Below are 23,796 nucleotides of genomic sequence, written 5' to 3' on the forward strand. Positions count from 1 at the left end.
CATCTGGAAAGGCAAAAACCCAGAACAAGAAAACAATTCTTAACAATAAAAGAACACCTGGGTTCCTTCTGCCATCTGTCCTCTTTGCTGGGGCAGACACTTGGCTGCTCTGCTCCAGTGAAGACATCACCTCCTGATCCACCATAGAGAACATGCTGGATTTGGAGCAGTTGGTAAAAGCCATGTCCCATTTCTGGAGCCTCAGAGCTGCTATTGGGGGCCTGCAGACTCCCCACCCATCAACCAAAAGCCCCACACTCCCAAATAACACTCCCCTTCCATTTCTTCTGCCACCTGTCCTTTCTGCTGGGGCAGACTCTTGGCTGCTCTGCTCCAGTGAAGACACCATCTCCTGATCCATCCTAGAGAAGCTGCTGCATTCAGAGCAGTTGGCTGGAGCCTTCTGGTCTCTGTCTCCAACTGGGGATGATCCTCTGCCACAATGCACCTTACACAAGTGGCACAGAAAGATAGCTAACCTCTCAGGACTGTCCACAGTCCTGAGAGCACAGAGCTGATCCTGGGCTACAGATCTACATAAGTAAATACCACCACAAGATAGCTGGTCTCCCAGAAGTGCCAAGATACCTGTGTGCACAAAGAGAACTGGAATCTCAGGAGTACGAAGGCCTGTACTCTTCTAAGCACACAGGCTTGAAGGAAAGATAAGCCACAGTCAGACCAGCTAACATCAGAGATAACCAGATGGCAATGCAAACGCAAGAACATTACAAACAGAAACAAAGGCAACATGGCACCATCCAAACCCAGTTCTCCCACAACAGCAAATCCTGGATACCCCAACACACCTGAAAAGCAAGATCTGGATTTAAAATCACAACACATTATGCTGATAGAAGACTTCAAGAAGGACATAAATAACTCCCATAAAGAAATACAGGAGAATATGAGTCAACAGGAAAAAGCCCTTTAAAAGGAAACACAAAAATCACATAAAGAAATAGAAGAGAACATGGGTCAACAGATAGAAGCTCATAAAGAAGAAACACAAAAATCACTTAAAGAAATACAGAAGAACATGGGTCAACAGGCAGAAGCCCTGAAAGAGGAAAATCAAAAATTCCTTAAAGAATTACAGGAAAACACAAACAAACAAGTGAAGGAACTGAATAAAACCATGCAGGATCTAAAAATGGAAGAAGAAACAACAAAGAAATCACAAAGGGAGACAACTCTGAAGATAAAAAACCTTTGAAAGAAATCAGGAGTCATAGATACAAACATCAACAACTGAATACAAGAGATAGATGAAAGAATCTCAGGTGGTGAAGATACCATAGAAAGCATTGTCTCGACAGTCAAAGAAAATACAAAATGCAAAAAGCTTGTAACCCAAAACATACAGGAAATACAGGACACAATGATAACACCAAACCTAAGGATTATAGGTATAGAAGAGAGTGAAGATTTACAACTTGAAGGGCCAGTAAGTATCTTCAACAAAATTATAGAAGAAAACTTCCCTAACCTAAAGAGAGAGACACCCAGGAATATCGAGAAGTCTAAAGAACTTCAAACAGACTGGGACAGAACAGAAATTCCTACTGTCACATAATAGTCAAAACACCAAATGCACTAAACAAAGAAAGAATATGAAAATCAGTAAGAGAAAAGGGCCAATTAACTTATAAAGGAACACGTATCAGAATTACACAAGATTTCTCACCAGACACCATGAAAGCAAGGAGATCCTGGGCAGAAGTAATACAGACAATAAAAGAACATGAATGGCAGCCCATTCTACTATACCCAGCAAAACTCTCAATCTCCATAGATGGAGAAACCAAGATATTACATAATAAAATCAAATTTATATGATACCTTTCTGCAAATCCAGCCCTACAAAGGAAAATAGATGGAAAATGCCAACACAAGGAGGGAAATTACACCCTAGAAAAAGAAAGATAGCAATCTTCTTTCAACAAACCCAAAAGAAGATAACCATACAAACATAAAAATAACACCAAAAATAACAGGAAGCAACAATCACTATTCCTTAATATCTCTTAACATCAATGGACTCAATTCCACAATAAAAAGACATAGACTAACAGACTGGGTACATAAACAGGACCCAGCATTTTGCTGCATACAGGAAACACACCTCAGTGTCAAAGGTAAACAGAACCTCAGAGTAAAAGGCTGGAAAACAATTTTCCAAGGAAACGGTTCCAGGAAACCAGCTGGAATAGCCATTCTAATATCCAATAAAATAGACTTTCAACCAAAAGTCATCAAGAAAGACATGAAAGGACACTTTATATTCATCAAGGGAAAAATCTACCAAGATGAACTCTCAATTCTGAACATCTATGCTCCAAATGCAAGGAAACCCTCATTCATAAAAGAAATTTTATTAAAGCTTAAAGCATACATTACACCTCACATAATAATTGTGGATGACTTCAACACCCCACTCTCATCAATGGACACATCAGGGTAATACAAACTAAACAGAGACACAGTGAAACTAACAAAGGTTATGGACCAAATGGATTTAACAGATAACTATAGAACATTCCATCCTAAATCAAAAGAATATATACCTTCTTCTCAGCACCTCGTGGTATCTTTTCCAAAATTGACCATATAATTAATCAGTGATAAGAGGAAAATTCATAGCACTGAGTGGCTCCAAAAAGAAGCTTGAGAGAGCATACACCAGCAGTTTAACAGCACACCTGAAAGCTTTCGAACAGAAAGAAGCTAATACAGCCAAGAAGAGTAGAAAGAAGGAAATCATCAAACTTGAGGCTAAATCAACCAAGTAGAAACAGAAAGAACTATACAGAGAATCAACAAAATCAGGAGGTGGTTCTTTGAGAAAATCAACAAGATAGATAAACCCTTAGCCAGACTAACCAGAGGGCACAGAGACAGTATCCAAATTAAGAAAATATGGCCATGAGAGACATGGCCATAAAGGTACAAGAAAGCTATAGAACACCAAATAAATCAAGCCAGAAAAGAAAATCTTCTCTCATCTATTAATAATTAAAACACTAAATGGACAGAAGAAAAATATTAAAATCTACAACGGAAAAGGGCCAAGTAGCATACAAAGATAGGCCTATCAGAATTACACCAGACTTCTCAAAAGAGACTATGAAAGCCTAGTCAGAGGTCATACAGATGCTAAGAGAACACAAATGCCAGCACAGGCAAACCCAGCAAAACTCTCAATCAACATACATGGAGGGAACAAAATATTCCAGGACAAAACCAACTTCAAACAGTATCTATCTACCGATCCAAGCAAATGGTCCCAGGAAACAAGCTGGAGTAACCATTCTAATATCAGAAAAAAATTGACTTTCAACCAAAAGTCATCAAAAAAGACACGGAAGGACACTTCATACTCATCAAAGGAAAAAGTCTACCAAGATGAACTCTCAATTCTGAACATATATGCTCTAAATTCAAGGGCACCTTCATTCATAAAAGAATTAGAAACAATGAATTCACAAAATTTTTAGGCAAATGGTTTGATCTGGAAAATATCATTCTAAGTGAGGTAACCCAATCACAAAAGAATACACATGGAATACAATCTCTGATAAGTGGATATTAATTATCCCAGAAGCTCTGAATACCCAAGGCACAAATCACATAGCAAAGGACTCCCATGAAGAAGTATGGAGAGGGTCCTGATCCTGGAAAGGATTGATCTAGCATTGGAGGGGAATATAAGGACAGAGAAAAAGGAGGGAGGTGATTGGAGAATGGATGGAGAGAAGAAGGTTTATGGGACATAAGGGGGGGGGGGGGGATCCGGGAAAGGAGAAATCATTTGGAATGTAAACAAAGAATATAGAAAATAAAAATATAAAAAAAAGAATCTTTCCTAAAATTCAAAGCACACATTGTACCTCACACAATAATTGTAGGTCACTTCAACATTACACTCTCCTCAATGGACCAATCAGGGAAATATGAACTAAACAGAGACACAGTAAAACTAACAGAGGTTATAGACCCAATGGATTTGACAGATATCTATAAAACATTCATCTTAAATAAAAAGAATATACCTTCTTCTCAACACCTCATGGTACCTTCTCCAAACTCGACCTTTTAATTGGTCACAAAATAGACCTCAACCAATATAGGAAGATTGAAATAATCACATGCCTCCTGTCAGATCACTATGTAGTAAGGGTGGTCTTCAATAGCAGCAAAAACAACATAAAGCCCACATACACATGGAAACTGAACAATGCTCTACTCAAGGATACCTTGGTCAAGGAGGAAATAAGGAAAGAAATCAAAGACATTTTATAATTTAATGAAAATGAAGGCACAATATACCCAAACATGTGGGACACAATGAAAACCTTGCTAACAGGAAAACTCGTAGCTCTGAGTGCCTCCAAAAAGAATCCGGAGAAAGCATACACTAGCAGCTTAATGGCACACCTGAAATCTCTGGAACAGAAATAAGCTAATACAGCCAAGAGGAGTAGAAGGCAGGAAATCATCAAACTCAGGGCTGAAATTAACCAAGTAGAAACAGAAAGAAGCATATAAAGAGTCGACAAAAGCAGAAGCTGGTTCTTTAAGAAAATCAACAAAATAGATAAACCCTTAGCCAGACTAATCAGAGGGTACAGAGACAGTATCCAAATTAGCAAAATAAGAAATGAAAAGGAAGATATAACAGAAACTGAGGAAATTCAAAAAATCATCAGATCCTATTATAAAAGCCTTGTACTCAAAACAACTGGAAAATCTGGAGGAAATGGACAATTTCCAAGACAGGTAACCAAATACAAATATTAAATCAGAACTAAATAGACCATCTAAAAAGTCCCATAAACCCTAAAGAAATAGAAGTTGTTATTGAAGGTCTTCCAACCAAAAAAAAAAAAGCACAGGACCATATAGTTTTAGTACAGAATTCTATCAGACCTTCAAAGAAGACCTAACACCGATAGAAGGAACACTACCTAACTCATTCTATGAAGCCACAATTAGGCTGATAACAAAACCATATGAAGATCCAACAAAGAAAGAGAACTTAAAAACAAGTTCCCTTATGAATATCAGTGCAAAAATACTCAATAAAATTCTTGCTAACTAAATCCAAGAATGCATCAAAATGATCATTCACCGTGTTCAAGTAAGCTTCATCCCAGGGATGCAGGGATGGTTCAATATACAGAAATCCATCAATGCAATCCACTATACAAAAAAAAAAAAAAAAAAAAAAAAAAAAAAAAAACCTCAAAGAAAAAAAAACACATGCTCATTTCATTAGATGCTGAAAAAGCATTTGACAAAATTCAGCCTCCATTCATGCTAAAAATCTTGGAACTCGAGGCCCATATCTAAACATAATAAAAGCAATATACACCAAACCAATAGCCAAAATCAAACTAAATGGAGAGAAACTTGAAGCAATCCCACTAAAATCAGGGACTAAACAAAGCTACCCTGTCTCTCCATATCTATTCAATATAGTACTTGAAGTTCTAGCTAGAGCAATTAGACAACAAAAAGAGGTCAAAGGGATTCAAATTGGAAAGGAAGAAGTCAAATTATCACTATTTGCAGATGATATGATAGTATATATGAGGGATGCAAAAACTCCACCAGAGAACTCTTACAGCTGATAAACAACTTCAGCAAAGTGGCTGGATATAAAATTAACTCAAACAAATCAGTAGCCTTCCTATACTCAAAGGATAAACAGGCTGAGAAAGAAATTAGGGAAACAACACCCTTCAAAATAGTCACAAACAATATAAAATATCTTGGTGTAACTCTAACCAAACAAGTGAAAGATCTATTGACAAGAACTTCAAGTCTCTGAAGAAAGAAATCAAAGAAGACCTCAGAAGATAGAAAGATCTCCCATGCTCATAGATTGGAAGGATTAATATAGTAAAAGTGGCCATCTTGCCAAAAGCAATATACAAATTCAATGCAATCCCCACCAAAATCCCAAATCAATTCTTCATAGAGTTAGAAAAAGCAATTCGCAAATTCATCTGGAATAACAAAAAGCCTAGGATATCGAAAACCATTCTCAACAAAAAAGATCTTTTGGAAGAATGAGTATCCCCGACATCAAGCAGTTCTACAGAACAATAATGTTTCACTTGCCATGAAACCCATTCAATAGAACAGGACTTTATTGGTCTTTTTTGTTCCTGCCTTGTGTCTGCATTTCTATGAAGCATCCTCCTTCACTGTGGACTAAGATATCTCACTTTGGTCCTACTGATAAATGTAGCAGATTGTGGTGCCACAAAAGGTTAAATTCTGAGGCTTCCCTTAGACAAACAAAATGAAGTACTTCAGTGGTGTTTTTCTAAATTATTTCTGAAACTCACTGGCTTCCCACCTGTGTCCTTACCTGTGACTTCTGGATACTTGAGCAGGAGCAGCAGAGAGTATCTCAAGGTTGTGCTTGTTGTCTCTGTCCCAGCAGCAAACAGATCAGATGCCGTGAAGATCAAGTTCTCACAAGTAAACTCTGTCTTTGGGTTGTGCTTTTCCTAGGAATGGTTTGACTGTGTTATCCAGAAAATTATTTGTCAATGTACTTAGTAGAGTGAATAAAATTACTTACATGTGACAATTTCAGCTGACAGACCTTGGAGAGTTTAGCAGAAGAAACTGACCTGTGTTCAGGAGCTATATAGACCCCCTGCTGCATCATGCAATCTCGTATGGAAAAGTCTTTCATGAGACTCTTCAAGTAGGTGAGACATTCAGCCTACTGAATTCCCCCCACCCAAAAGAAAGAAATTAAAGACTTTTTAGAACACAATGAAAATGAAAACACAACATACCCAAATCTATGGGACACAATGAAAGCAGTGCTAAGAGGAAAACTCATAGCCCTGAGTGCCTCCAAAAAGAAAATGGAGAGAGCATACATTACCAACTTAATGACACACCTGAAAGCCCTAGAACAAAAAGAAGCTATTTCACCCAGGAGGAGTAGAAGGCAAGAAATCATCAAACTCAGGGCCGAAATCAATCAAGTAGAAACAAAGAGAACCATACAAAAAATCAACAAAACCAGGAGCTGGTTCTTTGAGAAAATCAACAAGATAGATAAACCCTTAGCCAGACTGACCAAAGGGCACAGAGAAAGTATCCAAATTAACAAACTTAGAAATGAAAAGGGAGACATAACAACGGAAACTGAGGAAATCCAAAAAATCATCAGATCCTACTACAAGAGCCTGTACTCAACACAACTGGAGAATCTGGAGGAAATGGACAATTTCCTTGACAGATACCAAACACCAAAATTAAATCAGGACCAACTAGACCATTTGAACAGTCCCATAAAGCCTAAAGAAATAGAAGGAGTCGGGCGGCGGCGGCGGCGGCGGTAGCAGTGGCTGCTCCAGCTGAAGGGCCATCAGCGGTGGAACCAAGGCGACACAGGGTCCAGTTAGGCCCTGCGCCCATGACCACTGACCTTCGCTGACCAGCCGGGCGGCAAGCAACTGCGGTTCTGCGGAGCCTTTCACTGCACGGAAGCCACTTCAGAACTCGGCTTCCCGCCAGTCAGGAGAGACTCACCTCCATCTTGATCCCGGGCTCCAGAGATCGGTCAGACTGAGGTACACAAACATAATCCTAGGCCCAACACCACAGGGGTCTGAGCCAGACGGGCGTTGGCCTGCACCCAGGCCCTGGGCTGTTCGAGTGGCCATCGGGGCGCCAACCCAGCCACGAGTTTTTTTTTTGCCCCGGCCGGCGCACGCGCCGCCATTTTGCCTACAGGAGCCAGAGTGCTCGGGAGGGCAGAGACGGCTAACAAGCGTAGCCTGAGGCTAACAAAACAGGGGTCTAGGCCCCAAAAGGCACAGGACTGACCCCAAGAACTGGGCGGCTTGGTGGGCCATCTGTGTGTCAACCCGCCCAGGAGGTTATTAGCACAACAGACTCTCCCGGTGCTTTCGGGGAGCGCGGACGCGCACGCCCGCCATCCGGGTCACCTGGCGGACCCAAATAACAGACATAGCCCTAGGGGAACTTTGCTCGGACCTTGGCCTCCCAGGCATTTGCCTGGACTCAGGGCCCGGGCGACAAGGCTAACCTAGTGTGCGCCAGCCCGGTTGGGGAAATCGGCTGCCCAGCGGAGTGAGCGGAGCACAGGGGAGGTCACAGCAACATTCACCTTCGGAGCTCCCTGGGGGTGCACACGGGTTCCACCTGGTCCACAGACACAATCTGGGGCAAGGCCTCAGGCAGAAGCCCCCAGCTCAACTCTCTCCGCTTCAGATCAGCCTGGGTGGCCGCCACATCTCCAGGTCCCTCAAGAGGCTAGTGGGGGCTTCCGGGCGGCCAGCTGGGAGAAGTCGGTGTGCTCCAATAAATCCTGCGGGCCCCAGCGGGAGCCTTCAGGTGCCTGCTTCGGGATCTGAACAGCCTGGACAACAGCACCCTGTCTACAGGCAGTGCAGAGTGTAAGCTGTGCACCAGAGGCCAACGGGGAAGGGGCAGCTTGCACTGGTGAGTCCAGCACTGACAAGACCAAGTAACACCAGTGAGAGCTAGATGGCAAAAGGCAAACGCAGGAACGTCACTAACAGAAATCAAGGCAATATGGCAACATCTGAACCAAATTCTCCTCTACCAGCAAGTCCTGGATACCCCATCACACCAGTAAAACAAGATTTGGATTTAAAATCACTGGTCATGATGCTGGTACAGGAACACATGAAGGACATTCAGGAGAAAATGGATCAAAAGTTAGAAGCCCTTGCAAGGGAAACACAAAAATCATTGAAAGAAATCCAGGAGAATACAAAAGCCAACAAGGAGGAAATGCAAAAAACACTTAAAGAAATACAGGAGAACTTTGGTCAACAGGCTGAGGTCATGAAAGACGAAACACAAAAATCTCTTAAAGAAATACAGGAGAACTTTGGTCAACAGGCTGAGGTCATGAAAGAAAAAACACAAAAATCTCTTAAAGAATTACAGGAAAGCACAAACAAGCAAGTGAAGGAGCTAAGCAAAACCATCCAGGATCTAAAATCAGAAGTAGAAACAACTAAGAAAACTCAAAAGGAGACAACTTTGGAGATAGAAAGCCTTGGGAAGAAATCAGGGGACAGAGATGCAAATATCAACAACAGAATACAAGAAATAGAAGAAAGAATCTCAGATGCTGAAGATTCCATAGAAACCATGGACTCAACAGTTAAAGAAAATGCAAAATGCAAAAAGCTTGTAACCCAAAATATCCAGGAAATCCAGGACACAATGAGAAGACCAAACCTAAGGATTATAGGCATAGATGAGAGTGAAGATTTACAACTTAAAGGGCCAGCAAATATCTTCAATAAAATTATGGAAGAAAACTTCCCTAACCTAAAGAGAGAGATGCCCATGAATATACAAGAAGCCTACAGAACTCCAAACAGACTGGACCAGAACAGAAATACTTCCCGTCACATAATAATCAAAACACCAAATGTTCTAAACAAAGAAAGAATATTAAAGGCAGTAAGAGAAAAAGGCCAAGTAACATATAAAGGAAGACCTATCAGAATCACAGCAGACTTTTCACCTGAGACTATGAAGGCTAGAAGGTCCTGGGCAGATCTCATGCAGACTCTAAGAGAACACAAATGCCAACCAAAACTACTATATCCAGCAAAACTCTCAATCACCATAGATGGAGAAACTAAGATATTTCACGACAAAACCAAGTTCACCCAATATCTATCCACAAACCCAGCCCTAAAAAGGATAATAGGAGGACAACACCAATACAAGGAGGGAAACTTCACCCTGAAAAAAGCAAGATAGTAACCTTTCATCAAACCCAAAAGAAGTTAAGCAATCAAATTTAAAAAATAACGTCAAAAATGATAGGAAGTAACAATCACTATTCCTTAATATCTCTTAACATCAATGGACTCAATGCCCCAATAAAAAGACACAGACTAACTGACTGGATACGTAAACAGGACCCTACATTTTGCTGCATACAGGAAACACACCTCAGGGTCAAAGACAAACACTACCTTAGAGTAAAAGGCTGGAAGACAATTTTACAAGCAAATGGTCTCAGGAAACAAGCTGGAGTAGCCATTTTAATATCAGATAAAATTGACTTTCAACCCAAAGTCATCAAAAGAGACTCTGAGGGACACTTCTTGCTGGTCAAAGGAAAAATACAACAAGAAGAACTCTCAATCCTGAACATCTATGCTCCAAATGCAAGGGCACCCTCTTTCATAAAAGAAACTTTATTAAAACTCAAAGCACACATTGCACCTAACACAATAATTGTGGGTGACTTCAACACTGCACTTTCCTCAATGGACCGATCAGGAAAACAGAAACTAAAAAAGGACACAATGAAACTAATTGAAGCTTTGGACCAATTAGATTTAACTGATATATATAGAACATTCTATCCTAAAACAAAAGAATATACCTTTTTTTCAGCACCTCATGGTACCTTCTCCAAAATCGACCATATAATTGGTCACAAGACAGACCTCAACAAATATAAGAAGATAGAACTAATCCCATGCCTCCTATCTGATCACTATGGAATAAAAGTGGTCTTCAATAGCAACAGAAACAACAGAAAACCCACATACACGTGGAAATTGAACAATACTCTACTCAATGACACCTTGGTCAAGGAAGAAATAAAGAAAGAAATTAAAGACTTTTTAGAACACAATGAAAATGAAAACACAACATACCCAAATCTATGGGACACAATGAAAGCAGTGCTAAGAGGAAAACTCATAGCCCTGAGTGCCTCCAAAAAGAAAATGGAGAGAGCATACATTACCAACTTAATGACACACCTGAAAGCCCTAGAACAAAAAGAAGCTATTTCACCCAGGAGGAGTAGAAGGCAGGAAATCATCAAACTCAGGGCCGAAATCAATCAAGTAGAAACAAAGAGAACCATACAAAAAATCAACAAAACCAGGAGCTGGTTCTTTGAGAAAATCAACAAGATAGATAAACCCTTAGCCAGACTGACCAAAGGGCACAGAGAAAGTATCCAAATTAACAAACTTAGAAATGAAAAGGGAGACATAGCAACGGAAACTGAGGAAATCCAAAAAATGATCAGATCCTACTACAAGAGCCTGTACTCAACACAACTGGAGAATCTGGTGGAAATGGACAATTTCCTTGACAGATACCAAATACCAAAATTAAATCAGGACCAACTAGACCATCTAAACAGTCCCATAAAGCCTAAAGAAATAGAAGGAGTCATAGAAAGTCTTCCAACCAAAAAAAGCACAGGACCAGATGGTTTCAGTGCAGAATTCTACCAGACCTTCAAAGAAGAGTTAACACCAATACTCTTCAAACTATTCCACAAAATAGAAACAGAAGGAACACTACCCAATTCCTTCTACGAAGCCACAATTACGCTGATACCAAAGCCACACAAAGATCCAACAAAGAAAGAGAACTTCAGACCAATTTCCCTTATGAACATCGATGCAAAAATACTCAATAAAATTCTTGCCAACCGAATCTAAGAACACATCAAAACGATCATCCACCATGATCAAGTGGGCTTTATCCCGGGAATGCAGGGTTGGTTCAATATACGGAAATCCATCAATACAATCCACTACATAAACAAACTCAAAGAACAAAACCACATGGTCATTTCATTGGATGCTGAAAAAGCATTTGACAAAATTCAGCATCCTTTCATGCTTAAAGTCTTGGAGAGAACAGGAATTCAAGGCCCATACCTAAACATAGTAAAAGCAATATACAGCAAACCGGTAGCCAGCATCAAACTAAATGGAGAGAAACTTGAAGCAATCCCACTGAAATCAGGGACCAGACAAGGCTGCCCCCTTTCTCCTTATCTTTTCAATATTGTACTTGAGGTACTAGCTCGGGCAATTCGACAACATAAGGAGGTCAAAGGGATACAAATTGGAAAGGAGGAAGTCAAACTATCATTATTTGCAGACGACATGATCGTCTACCTAAGTGACCCAAAGAACTCCACTAGAGAGCTCCTACAGCTGATAAACAACTTCAGCAAAGTGGCAGGTTACAAAATCAACTCAAGCAAATCAGTGGCCTTCCTATACTCAAAGGATAAGCAGGCTGAGAAAGAAATTAGGGAAATGACCCCCTTCACAATAGCCACAAACAGTATAAAGTATCTTGGGGTGACTCTTACCAAACATGCGAAAGATCTGTATGACAAGAACTTCAAGACTCTGAAGAAGGAAATGGAAGAAGACCTCAAAAAATGGGAAAACCTCCCATGCTCATGGATCGGTAGAATCAATATAGTTAAAATGGCCATTTTGCCTAAAGCACTATACAGATTCAATGCAATACCCATCAAAATCCCAACTCAATTCTTCACAGAGTTAGAAAGAGCAATTATCAAATTCATCTGGAACAACAAAAAACCCAGGATAGCTGAAACTATTCTCAGCAACAAAAGAAAATCTGGGGGAATCAGTATCCCTGACCTCAAGCAATACTACAGAGCAATAGTGTTAAAAACTGCATGGTATTGGTACAGTGACAGGCAGGAGGATCAATGGAACAGGATTGAAGATCCAGAAATGAACCCACACACCTATGGCCACTTGATCCTCGACAAAGAGGCTGAAAACATCCAATGGAAAAAAGATAGCCTTTTCAACAAATGGTGCTGGTTCAACTGGAGGTCAGCATGCAGAAGAATGGGAATTGATCCATCCTTGTCTCCTTGTACTAAGCTCAAATCCAAATGGATCAAGGACCTCCACATAAAGCCAGACACTCTGAAGCTAATAGAAAAGAAACTGGGGAAGACCCTTGAGGACATCGGTACAGGGAGAAAGTTTCTGAACAGAACACCAATAGCGTATGCTCTAAGAGCAAGAATTGACAAATGGGACCTCATAAGGTTACAGAGTTTCTGTAAGGCAAAGGACACCATCAAGAGGACAGATCGGCAACCAACAAATTGGGAAAAGATCTTCACCAATCCTACATCAGATAGAGGGCTAATATCCAATATATATAAAGAACTCAAGAAGTTAGACTCCAGAAAACCGAACAACCCTATTAAAAAATGGGGGTACAGAGTTAAACAAAGAATTCTCACCTGAAGAACTTCGGATGGCGGAGAAGCATCTTAAAAAAATGCTCAACTTCATTAGTCATTAGGGAAATGCAAATCAAAACAACCCTAAGATTTCATCTTACACCAGTCAGAATGGCTAAGATTAAAAATTCAGGAGACAGCAGGTGTTGGAGAGGGTGCGGAGAAAGAGGAACACTCCTCCACTGCTGGTGGGGTTGCAAATTGGTACAACCACTCTGGAAAGCAGTCTGGCGGTTCCTCCGAAAACTGGGCACCTCACTTCCAGAAGATCCTGCTATACCACTCCTGGGCATATACCCAGAGGATTCCCCACCATGTAATAAGGATACATGCTCTACTATGTTCATAGCAGCCCTATTTATAATTGCCAGATGCTGGAAAGAACCCAGGTATCCCTCAACAGAAGAGTGGATACAAAAAATGTGGTATATCTACACAATGGAGTACTATTCAGCCATTAGAAACAATGAATTCATGAAATTCTTAGGCAAATGGATGGAGCTAGAGAACATCATACTAAGTGAGGTAACCCAGACTCAAAAGGTGAATCATGGTATGCACTCACTAATAAGTGGTTATTAACCTAGAAAACTGGAATACCCAAAACATAATCCACACGTCAAATGAGATACAAGAAGAAAGCAGGAGTGGTCCCTGGTTCTGGAAAGACTCAGTGAAACAGTATTTGGCAAAACCAGAACGGGGAACTGGGAAGGGGTGGGAGGGAGGACAGGGGAAGAGAAGGGGGCTTACGGAACTTTCGGGGAGTGGGGGGGGGGCTAGAAAAGGGGAAATCATTTGAAATGTAAATAAATTATATCGAATAAAAAAAAAAAGGAAAAAAAAAAAAACAAAAAAAAAAAAAAAAAAAAAAAGAAATAGAAGGAGTCATAGAAAGTCTTCCAACCAAAAAAAGCACAGGACCAGATGGTTTCAGTGCAGAATTCTACCAGACCTTCAAAGAAGAGTTAACACCAATACTCTTCAAACTATTCCACAAAATAGAAACTGAAGGAACACTACCCAATTCCTTCTACGAAGCCACAATTACGCTGATACCAAAGCCACACAAAGATCCAACAAAGAAAGAGAACTTCAGACCAATTTCCCTTATGAACATCGATGCAGAAAAACAAAACAAAGAAAAAAATGGTGCCCATTTCCCTTTTGTAAAAAAAAAAAAAAAAAAAAAAAAAAAAGTTTTACTCAAAACATACATGACAAGGAGAAAAAGTAGGCAGCATGTGATGTGAGGGCTAGTCAAAAAGATAAAGTTCTCAATTGTAAATGTAGAAAAGAAAACTGGAAGGTCCCTGACTCATTTGGCAAGTATACTGCTTGAATAAGGATAGTGAATCCGGGTCTCCATCTGTGCTCCAGAGCTAAGGCAGTCCCAGAGCTCTCTGTACTCAAATACTGCCAGGAACGATCTGGTCTCCCAGGAGTGCTGTCACTAATAAGCTCGCATGTGAGACAACAACTTTTGCACCAATATCTGGCAAAAGAGAGATCCATCAGAAGTTCACAGGGCACAGGAACCAAAGATCAGCTGGCGACAGGACCCTTATGGTCTCTATCTGTGCCCCAGAGCTAAGGCTGTCCCACCGCCCTCCTCACCCAAATCCTGCCCAGAGAGAACTGGTCTGCCAAGAGCACAGTCACTCCTTAGCTCACAGATGAGACCCCCACTTTTGCTTCAATAACTGGGCCAAAGTGAGACCCTCCAGGAGCGCACAGGGCACAGGAACAGTGAAAAAGGCAGGGATAAGATCCATCCAGTATCTATCAGCACCCCAGAGCTAACCCTGTGATACAGCTATTCACACCAAATCCCACCTGGCATGAACTGGTCTCCCAAGAGTGCTGACACACCCAAGATCACTACTTTCTGTGCCCCATTACAAAAAGGAGTGTGCTGGAATCCCAGGAGTTCTAACACATCTAAGATCATAGCCTTACAGGCCCACAGGAGGAACAAGCACCAGTCAGAGACAGCAAGACCAAAAAGAGAAATAACCAGATGGTGGGAAGCAAGTGAAAAAACCTAAGCAACAGAAACCAAGGCTATTTGGCATCATCAGAATCCAGTTCTCACACTACAAGTCCTAGATATCCTAAACACCAGAAAAGGGAGACTCAGATTTAAAATCACACCTCATGATGATGATAGAGGACTTTAAGAAGGACATAAATAACTCCCTAAGAGAAATACAGGAGAGCACAAGTAAACAGGAAGAAACCCTTAAAGAGGAAACACAAAAAATGCTTAAAGAATTACAGGAAAACACAACCAAACAGAGGTGAAGGCATTGAACAAAACCATCCGGGATCAAAAATGGAAATAGAAACAATAAAGAAAGCACATGGTCGACAACCATGGATACAGAAAACCTAAGAAAGAGATCAGGAGTCATAGATGCAAGCAACAGAATACAAGACATAGAAGAGAGAATATCAGGTGCTGAAGATACCATAGAAAACATTGACACAACAGTCAAAGAAAATGCAAACTGCAAAAAGCTCCCTACCCAAAAACATCCTAAAAATCCAGAACACAATGAGAAGACCAAACCAAAGGGTAATAAGTTTAGAAGAAAGGGAAGATTGCCAACTTAAAGGACCAGTAAATATCTTCATGAAAGTTATAGAAGAAAACTTCCCTAACCTAAAGAAAGAGATGCCCGTGAACATACAAGAAGCCTATGGAATTCCAAATAGACTGGACCAGAAAAGAAATTCCTCCCTTCACATGATAATCAAAACACAAAATGCACAAAACAAAGAAAGAATATTAAAAGCAGTAAGGGCAAAAGGTCAAGTAACATATAAATGCAGAACTATCAGAATTACACCAGACTCCTCAGTAAAGATAATGAACACCAGAAGATCCTGGGCAGAAATAGTACAGACTCTAAGAGAACACAAATGCCAGCCCAGGCTATTGTACCTAGCAAAACTCTCAATTAACATTTAACAACAAATGATAAAAATTATAAATCAACAATGATTTTATCAACAAATGATAAAAAAGCAACAAAGATATTCCATGGCAAAACAGATTTACACACTATCTTTTCACAAATCCAGCCCTTCAAAGAATAATATATGAAAAACTCCAACACAAGGAGGGAAACATTACCCAAGAAAAATCAAGAAATTAATCTTCTTTCAACAAACCAAAAAGAAGATAGACACACAAACATAATTCCACCTGTAACAACAAAAATAACAGCAACAATCACCTTTCCTTAATATCTCTTAACATCAATACATTCAATTCCCCAATAAAAAAGACAAAGACTAACAAACTAGATATGTAAACAGGACCCAGCATTTTGCTGCATACAGGACATCTCAGTGATAAAGACAGACACTATGTCAGAGTAAAAGGCTGGAAAAAATTTTTTCCAAGCAAATGGTTCCAGGAAACAAGCTGGAATAGCCATTCTAATAACAAATAAAATCGATTTTCAGCCAAAAGTTATCAAAAAATAAATAAATAAGAAGGACACTTCATACTCATCAAAAAAAAAAGAATCTACCAAGAATAATTCTCAATTCTGAACATCTATGCTCCAAATGCAAGGGCAGCCATATTCATAAAAGAAACTTTACTAAAAGTCAAAGCACACATTTCACCTCACACAAAAAATAGTGGGAGACTTCAACAACCTACTCTAATCAATGGACAGATCATGCAAACAGAAACTAAACAGAGACACAGTGAAACTAACAGAAGTTATGAAGTAAACAGATATCTATAGAACATTTCATCCTAAAACAAAAGAATATACCTCCTTCTCAGCACCTCATGGTACCTTCTCAAAATTGACCATAAAAATAAGTCACAAAACAGACCTCAGCATATACAAAGATGATGAATCACCATAATCACCACAGATTAAGGCTGGTGTTCAATACCAACAAAAATAACTAAAATCCCACATACACATGGAAGATGAACAATGCTCTACTCAATGATAACTTGGTCAAGGAAGAAATAATGAATTCAAAGATGTTTTAGGGCCTGGAGGCTGGCACTGTGCCACAGCTATCTATACCTGAAAGCTATATCTATGCCAGGAGAAAGCTGGTCACCCAGGAGTGATGACACACTTGTGAGCACAAGTAAGACCACCACTTCTGCTCAGAGGTATCTTCCCAGGGTCCTCAGAACACAGGAACCAAGGGGCAGCCTTGGACAAGAAAGCCTTAGCCAGACAAACCAGAGGGCACAGAGACAGTATCCAAATTAAGAAAATCAGGAGAAAGGGGAGATATAACAACAGAAACTGAATACGTTTAACTGAACTACCTAATTCATTCTATGAAGCCACAGTTAAACTGATATCAAAACTAGACAAAGACCCCACAAAGAAAGAAAACTTCAGACCAATTTCCCTTATGAATATCGATGCAAAAATGGTGAATAAAATTATCAAAAAGCAAATCCAAGAATACATCAAAATGATCATTCACCATGATTAACTAGGCTTTATCCCAGGAATGTATGGAAATTCATCAATGTAAACAACTACATAAACAAACTCAAAAAACCCACGTGGTTACTTCATTAGATGCTGAAACAGCATTTGACATAATTCAACATCCCTTCATGTTAAAAGTCTTGGAAAGATCTGGAATTCAAGGCCCATACCTAAACTTAGTAAAAGCAATATTCAGCAAACCAGCAGCCAACATCAAACTAAATGGAGAGAAACTTGAAGCAATCTCACTAAAATCAGGTACTAGACAAGGCTGCCCACTCTCTCCCTGCCTATTCAACATAGTACTCAAAGTCCTAGTCAGAGCAATTAGTTAACAAAAGGAGGTCAAAGGATACAAATTGGAAAGGAAGAGTCAAAATATCACTACTTGCAGATGATAATGATCATATACTTAACTGACCCCAAAAATTCCACCAGAGAACTCCTAAACCTGACAAACAAAGCAAAGTGGTTAGATATAAAATTAACTCAAACAAATCAGTGGTCTTCTTATACTCAAAGGATAAACAAGCTGAGAAAGAAATTAGGGAAATGATATCTATCAAAATAGTAATAAATAATGTAGAGTACCTTGGTGTGGCTCTAACCAAACAAGTGAAAGATCTGTATGACAAGATCTTTAAGTCCCTGAAGAAAAAATTGAAGATCTCAGAAGATGGAAAATCTCCCATGCTCATTCTTAGAGACAATCAACAAGATAGATAAACTCTTAGCCAGACTAACCAGAAAAGAACAGAGACAATATGCAAATTAACAAAATCAGAAACGAAAAGGGAGATATAAAAACAGAAACAAAGGAAATTCAAAAAATTATAGATCCTACTACAAAACCCTATACTCAAAAAAACCTAAAAATCTGGATGATATGGACAGTTTTCTAGACAGATACCAGGTATCAAAATTAAATCAGGTTCAGATAAACCATATAACAGTCCCATAACTCCCAAAGAAATAGCAGCAGTCATTAAAAGTCTCCCAACAAAATGAAGGCAAGGACCAGATGGGTTTACTGCAGAATTCCATCAGACCTTCAAAGAAGACCTAATACGTATACTCTGCAAACTACTCCACAAAATAGAAACAGAAGGAACACTACCCAATTCTTTCTACAAACCCACAATTACATTTATACTTAAACCACACAAAGACCAAACCAAAAAGAAAAAGAACTTCGGAACAATTTCCCTTAGGAATATAGATGCAAAAATAATCAATAAAATTCTCACTAACCAAAACCAAGAACACATCTAAATGTTTATTCATCATTATCAAATAGGGTTTATCCCAGAGATGCAACAATGGCTCAATATATAGACATCCATCAACATAATCCACTACATAAACACGATCATCTCATTAGGTGCTGAAAAAGCATTTAACAAAATAAAACACCCTTTCATGGTAAAAGTCTTGGAAATATTAGAAATTCAAGTCCCATACATATATAGTAAAAGGAATATACAGCAAATCAGTAGCCATAATCAAACTAAATGGAGAGAAACATGAAGCATTCCCACTAGAATCTGGGACTACACAAGGCTGACCAAGTTCTTCCTACCTATTCAATATAGTACTCAAAGTCCTAGACAGAAAAATTAGACAACAAAAGGAGGTAAAAGGTATACAAAATGGAAAGGAAAAAATCAAATTATCACTATTTGCAAATGATATGGTAGTATACTGATGTGATCCCAAAAATTCCACCAGAGAACTCCAAAACCTGATAAACAACTTCAGCAAAGTAGCTGGATATAAAATTAACTCAAACAAATCAGTAGCCTTCCTCTACTCAACGGATAAAGAAGCTGAGAGAGAAATTAGGGAAATGATATCCTTCACAATAGTCACAAATAATATGAAATATCTTGGTGTGACCTAACCAAACAAGTGAAAAGAGCTGTGACAAGAACTTCAAATCCATGAAGAAAGAAATCAAAGATCTCAGAAGATGAAAAGTCTCCCATGCTCATGGACTGGCAGGATTAATGTGGAAAAAAAATGGCCACCTTTCTGAAAGCAAGTGACAGATTCAATACAAACCCCATCAAAATTCTGACTCAATTCTTCATAGAGTTAGAAAGTGAAATTTGCAAAATCATTGAGAATAACAAAAAAACACAGGATATCAAAAAGTATTCTCAGCAATAAAAGAACTTCTGAAGGAATCACCATCCCTGACCACAAACTATATTACAGAGCAATAGTGATGAAAACAGCACGTATTTTCATGTTACAGTGACAGGCAGGTAGATTAATGGAATAGATTTGAAGACCCAGACATGAACCCACATATCTATGGTCACATGATCTTTGACAAAAGAGCTAAAACCATCCAGTGAGAAAAAGACAGCAGTTTCAACAAATGGTGCTGGTTCAACTGGTGGTCAACATGTAGAAAAATGCAAATTGATTCATTCTTAACTCCTTGAACAAAGCTCAAGTCCAAGTGGATCAAGGACCTCCACATAAAACCAGACACACTGAAACTAATCAAAGAGAAAGTGGGAAAGAGTCTTGGACACATGCACACAGTAGAAAATTTCCTGAACAAAACACCAATGGCTTATGCTCTAAGATCAAGAATTGAAAAATGGGACCTCAGAACTGCAAAGATTCTATAAGGGCAAAGGACACTGTCAATAGGACAAAATGGTAACCATCAGATTGGGAAAAGATTTTTACCAATCCTACATCTGATAGAGGGATAATATCCAATATATACAAAGAATTCATGAAGTTAGAATGCAGAGAACCAAATAACCCTATTAAAAAATGGGGTACAGAGCTAACAAAGAGTTCTTAACTGAGGAATACCAGATGACTGAGAAACACCTAAAGAAATGTTCAACATTCTTAATCATCATGGAAATGCAAATCAAAACAAAACTGAGATTACACCTCACACAAGTAAGAGTGGGTAAGACAAAAAACTCAGGGAACAGCAGATGCTGGAGAGGACTGGAGAAAGAGGAACACTCCTCCATTGCTGGTGGGATTGCAAGCTGGTACAACCACTCTAGAAATCAGTTTGGTGGTTCCTCAGAAAATTGGACATAGTACTACCTGAGGACCCAGCTATACCACTCCTGAGCATATACCCAGAAGATGGGGGTGCGTTCTCTAGCTCCTTCATTGGGGACCCTATGCTCAGTCTATTAATTGGCTGTGAGCCATGGGTATTTTGATCCTCCTTCAAAGTAGGATCAAAGTATCCACACTTTGTTCTTCGTTCTTCTTGAGTTTCATGTGGTCTGTGAATTGTACCTTGGATGTTCTGAGCTTTTAGGCTAATATCAACTTATAAGTGAGTGCATACCATGTGTGTTCTTTTGTGATTGGGTTACCTCACTCAGGATGATATTTTCTAGTTCCATCCATTTGCCTAAGAATTTCATGAATACATTGTTTTTAATAGCTAAGTAGTATTCCATTGTGTAAATACACCATATTTTCTGCATCTATTCCTCTGTTGAGGGACATCTGGGTTCTTTCCAGCTTCTGGCTATTATAAGGAGCTGAAGAGGTTTGCATCCCCATAGGAGGAACAATAATATGTACCAAGCAGTAACCCCAGAGCTCCCAGGGACTAAACCACCAACCAAAGAGTATACATGGAGGGACCCATGGCTCCAGCTAAAAATGTAGCAGAGGATGGCCTATGCTACATTTTAGACATCAATGAGAGGAGAAGCCATTTGTCCTGTGAATGCTTGATTCCCCAATGTAGGAGAATGCCAGGTTAGGAAAGTGTGGGGGAGGCGTTGATAAGCAGAGGGAGGAGGATGGATAGGGCATTTTTAAAGGAATAAGGAGGAAAGGGTATAGCATTTGAAATGTAAATAAAGCAAATATCTAATATAAAAAAAAAGAAGTTAGACTCCAGAGAACCAAATAACCCTTTTTAAAAAATAGGGTATGGAATTAAACAAAGAATTCTTAAATGAGGAATATCAAATGGCCAAGAAGCACCTAAAGAAATGTTCAACATACTTAGTCATCAGGCAATTGCAAATCAAAACAACCCTTAGATTCCACCTCATACCAGTCAGAATGGCTAAGTCCAAAAACTCCATTGATAGCACATGCTGGCAATGATGTGAATTTGAATGTTGGTGGGATTGCAAGCTGGTACAACCACTCTGGAAATCAGTCTTGTGGTTGCTCAGAATATTGGACATAGTACTACTTGAGGATCCAGCTATACAACTCCTGGGCATATACCCAGAAGATGCTCCAACATATAACAAGGACTCATGCTCCACTATGTTCATATTTATTTATTTATAATAGTCTTATTTATTATATTAGAGTCTTATTTATAATAGTGATAGGCTGCAAACAACACTGATGTCCCTCAAAAGAGGAATAGATACAGAAAATAAGGTACATTTATACAATGGAGTACTACTCAGCTAGTTAAAACAATGACTTAGTGAAATTTACAGGCAAATGGATGGAACTAGAAAATATCATCCTAACTGAGGTAACCCAATCACAAAAGAACATACATGGTATGCATTTACTGATAAGTGGTTATTACCAAAAAGCTCAGAATACCCAAGATACAATTCATGAAGCATATGAATCTCAAGAAGAAGAAAGACTAAAGTGTTTTTAAAGGGGAGAACAAAATATTCACTGGTTGTAGAAGGTGAGAGGGACATGGGAAGTATAAAGGAAGCAGAAGGGGGAAAGGGGCTGGATCAGGTATGAGAGGAGATGAGGATGATATTCAGAGGGTCAGGAATTTTAGCAGAGGTGTATAGCAATGGGGAATAGGGAACTGTGGGGAGCCACCAGCAAGTCCCAGATGCCAGAAAAGCTAGAGGGTCCCAGGACCAAACAGGGATGAGATTAGCTAAAATGCTCAACAAAGGGGAAGGAGGACTTGTCGAGACCATATCTAGTGGTTAGGCAATGTTACCATTTGGGGGATGGGACCACGCACTCATCTCCAAATTTCTAACCAATAATGGCTCCTGTCTAAAGGAGATACAGTGACAAAGTGTTGAGCAGAGACTGAAGGAAAGGTCATGCAGAGAATGCCCCACTTGGGGAATCCATCTCATATAAAGACACCAAACCCAGATACTTTTGTGAATGCCAAGAAGTGCTTGCTGACAAGAGCCTGTTATAGCTGTCTCCTGAGAGGCTTTATCAAAGCCTGACAAATACAGAGGTGGAGGCACACAGTAAACTATTAGACTGAGCATAGAGACCCCAATGGAGAAGTTAGAGAAAGGACTGAAGGAGCTGAAGTGGTTTGCAACCCCATAGAAAGAAGTACAATATCAAACAACCAGACACCTCAGAAGCCCCAGAGACTAAACCACCAACCAGAGTACACATGGAGGAACCTATGACTCCAACTGAATATGTAGCAGAGGGTGGCATTGTCTGGCATCAATAGGAGGAGAGGCCCTTGGTCCTGTGAACGTTCAATTCCCTGGCATAGGAGAATATCAGAGTGATGAGGTGGGAGGGGATGGGTAAGAGGGGGAGCACCCTCATAGAAGCAGAGGGAGAGGGAAAGGATAGGGGGTTCCATAGGGTAAACCCAGAAAAGGGGTAACATTCGAAATGTAAATACATTAAGATGGCTTATTGGGGGGAGGGGAGAACCAAGGAAGGGGAAATCATTTGAAATGTAAATAAAGAATATATCTGATAAAAAAAAGTTTAAAAATGTAAATACATAAAATATCTAATTAAAAAATAAATAAAGAAAAGGATAGTAAATCCATTACACAGCAAGCATAAGGGTACAGTTCAGTGGAACATAGTGGAAAGCTAACAAAAAAGCAAAGACCTTACATTTATGATGAGTGCCAACAGTATTCAAAGTGAATGGCTTTTCAACAAAATGGAGCCAGGTCAGAAGCATCTATTCATATAGGTGCATGAGAGACATCAATCTATAATTCCACAGCCATGTCAATTCACTTGAAGTTACACTCATTTAAGGCATCTTTCATCCTTGGAACTAATCATTTCCTTCTCACACTGCAACCTGCACATTAGAATTCATCTGAAAGCTCCTCAGCTATGCACAGCTAATATTTTAAGATTTGATATTTTAAGATTCAATGTGCAGATGTTGTAGGTAGTCTAGCTATCTTGAACTACTTTTCTAAGTTTCCATACACTGTCTAGAAAGACAGCATTCATCTTTATATTATA

General features: G+C 39.5%; 1 protein-coding gene across 3 annotated transcripts in view; it reads right to left on the reverse strand.

The window, feature by feature from the left end:
- LOC127677203 (cytochrome P450 2C42-like) overlaps positions 1-23,796 on the reverse strand; it is a 60,352-nt gene that overhangs the window by 23,029 nt on the left and 13,527 nt on the right. For all 3 annotated transcript variants that reach the window (XM_052172365.1, XM_052172367.1, XM_052172363.1), the window contains one exon: positions 6,380-6,521. In XM_052172365.1, the coding sequence (XP_052028325.1) occupies positions 6,380-6,521 (142 nt within the window). The remainder of the gene's footprint in view (positions 1-6,379; positions 6,522-23,796) is intronic.

Source organism: Apodemus sylvaticus, chromosome 1 (assembly GCF_947179515.1).
Source record: "Apodemus sylvaticus chromosome 1, mApoSyl1.1, whole genome shotgun sequence".
Lineage (NCBI taxonomy): Eukaryota > Metazoa > Chordata > Mammalia > Rodentia > Muridae > Apodemus > Apodemus sylvaticus.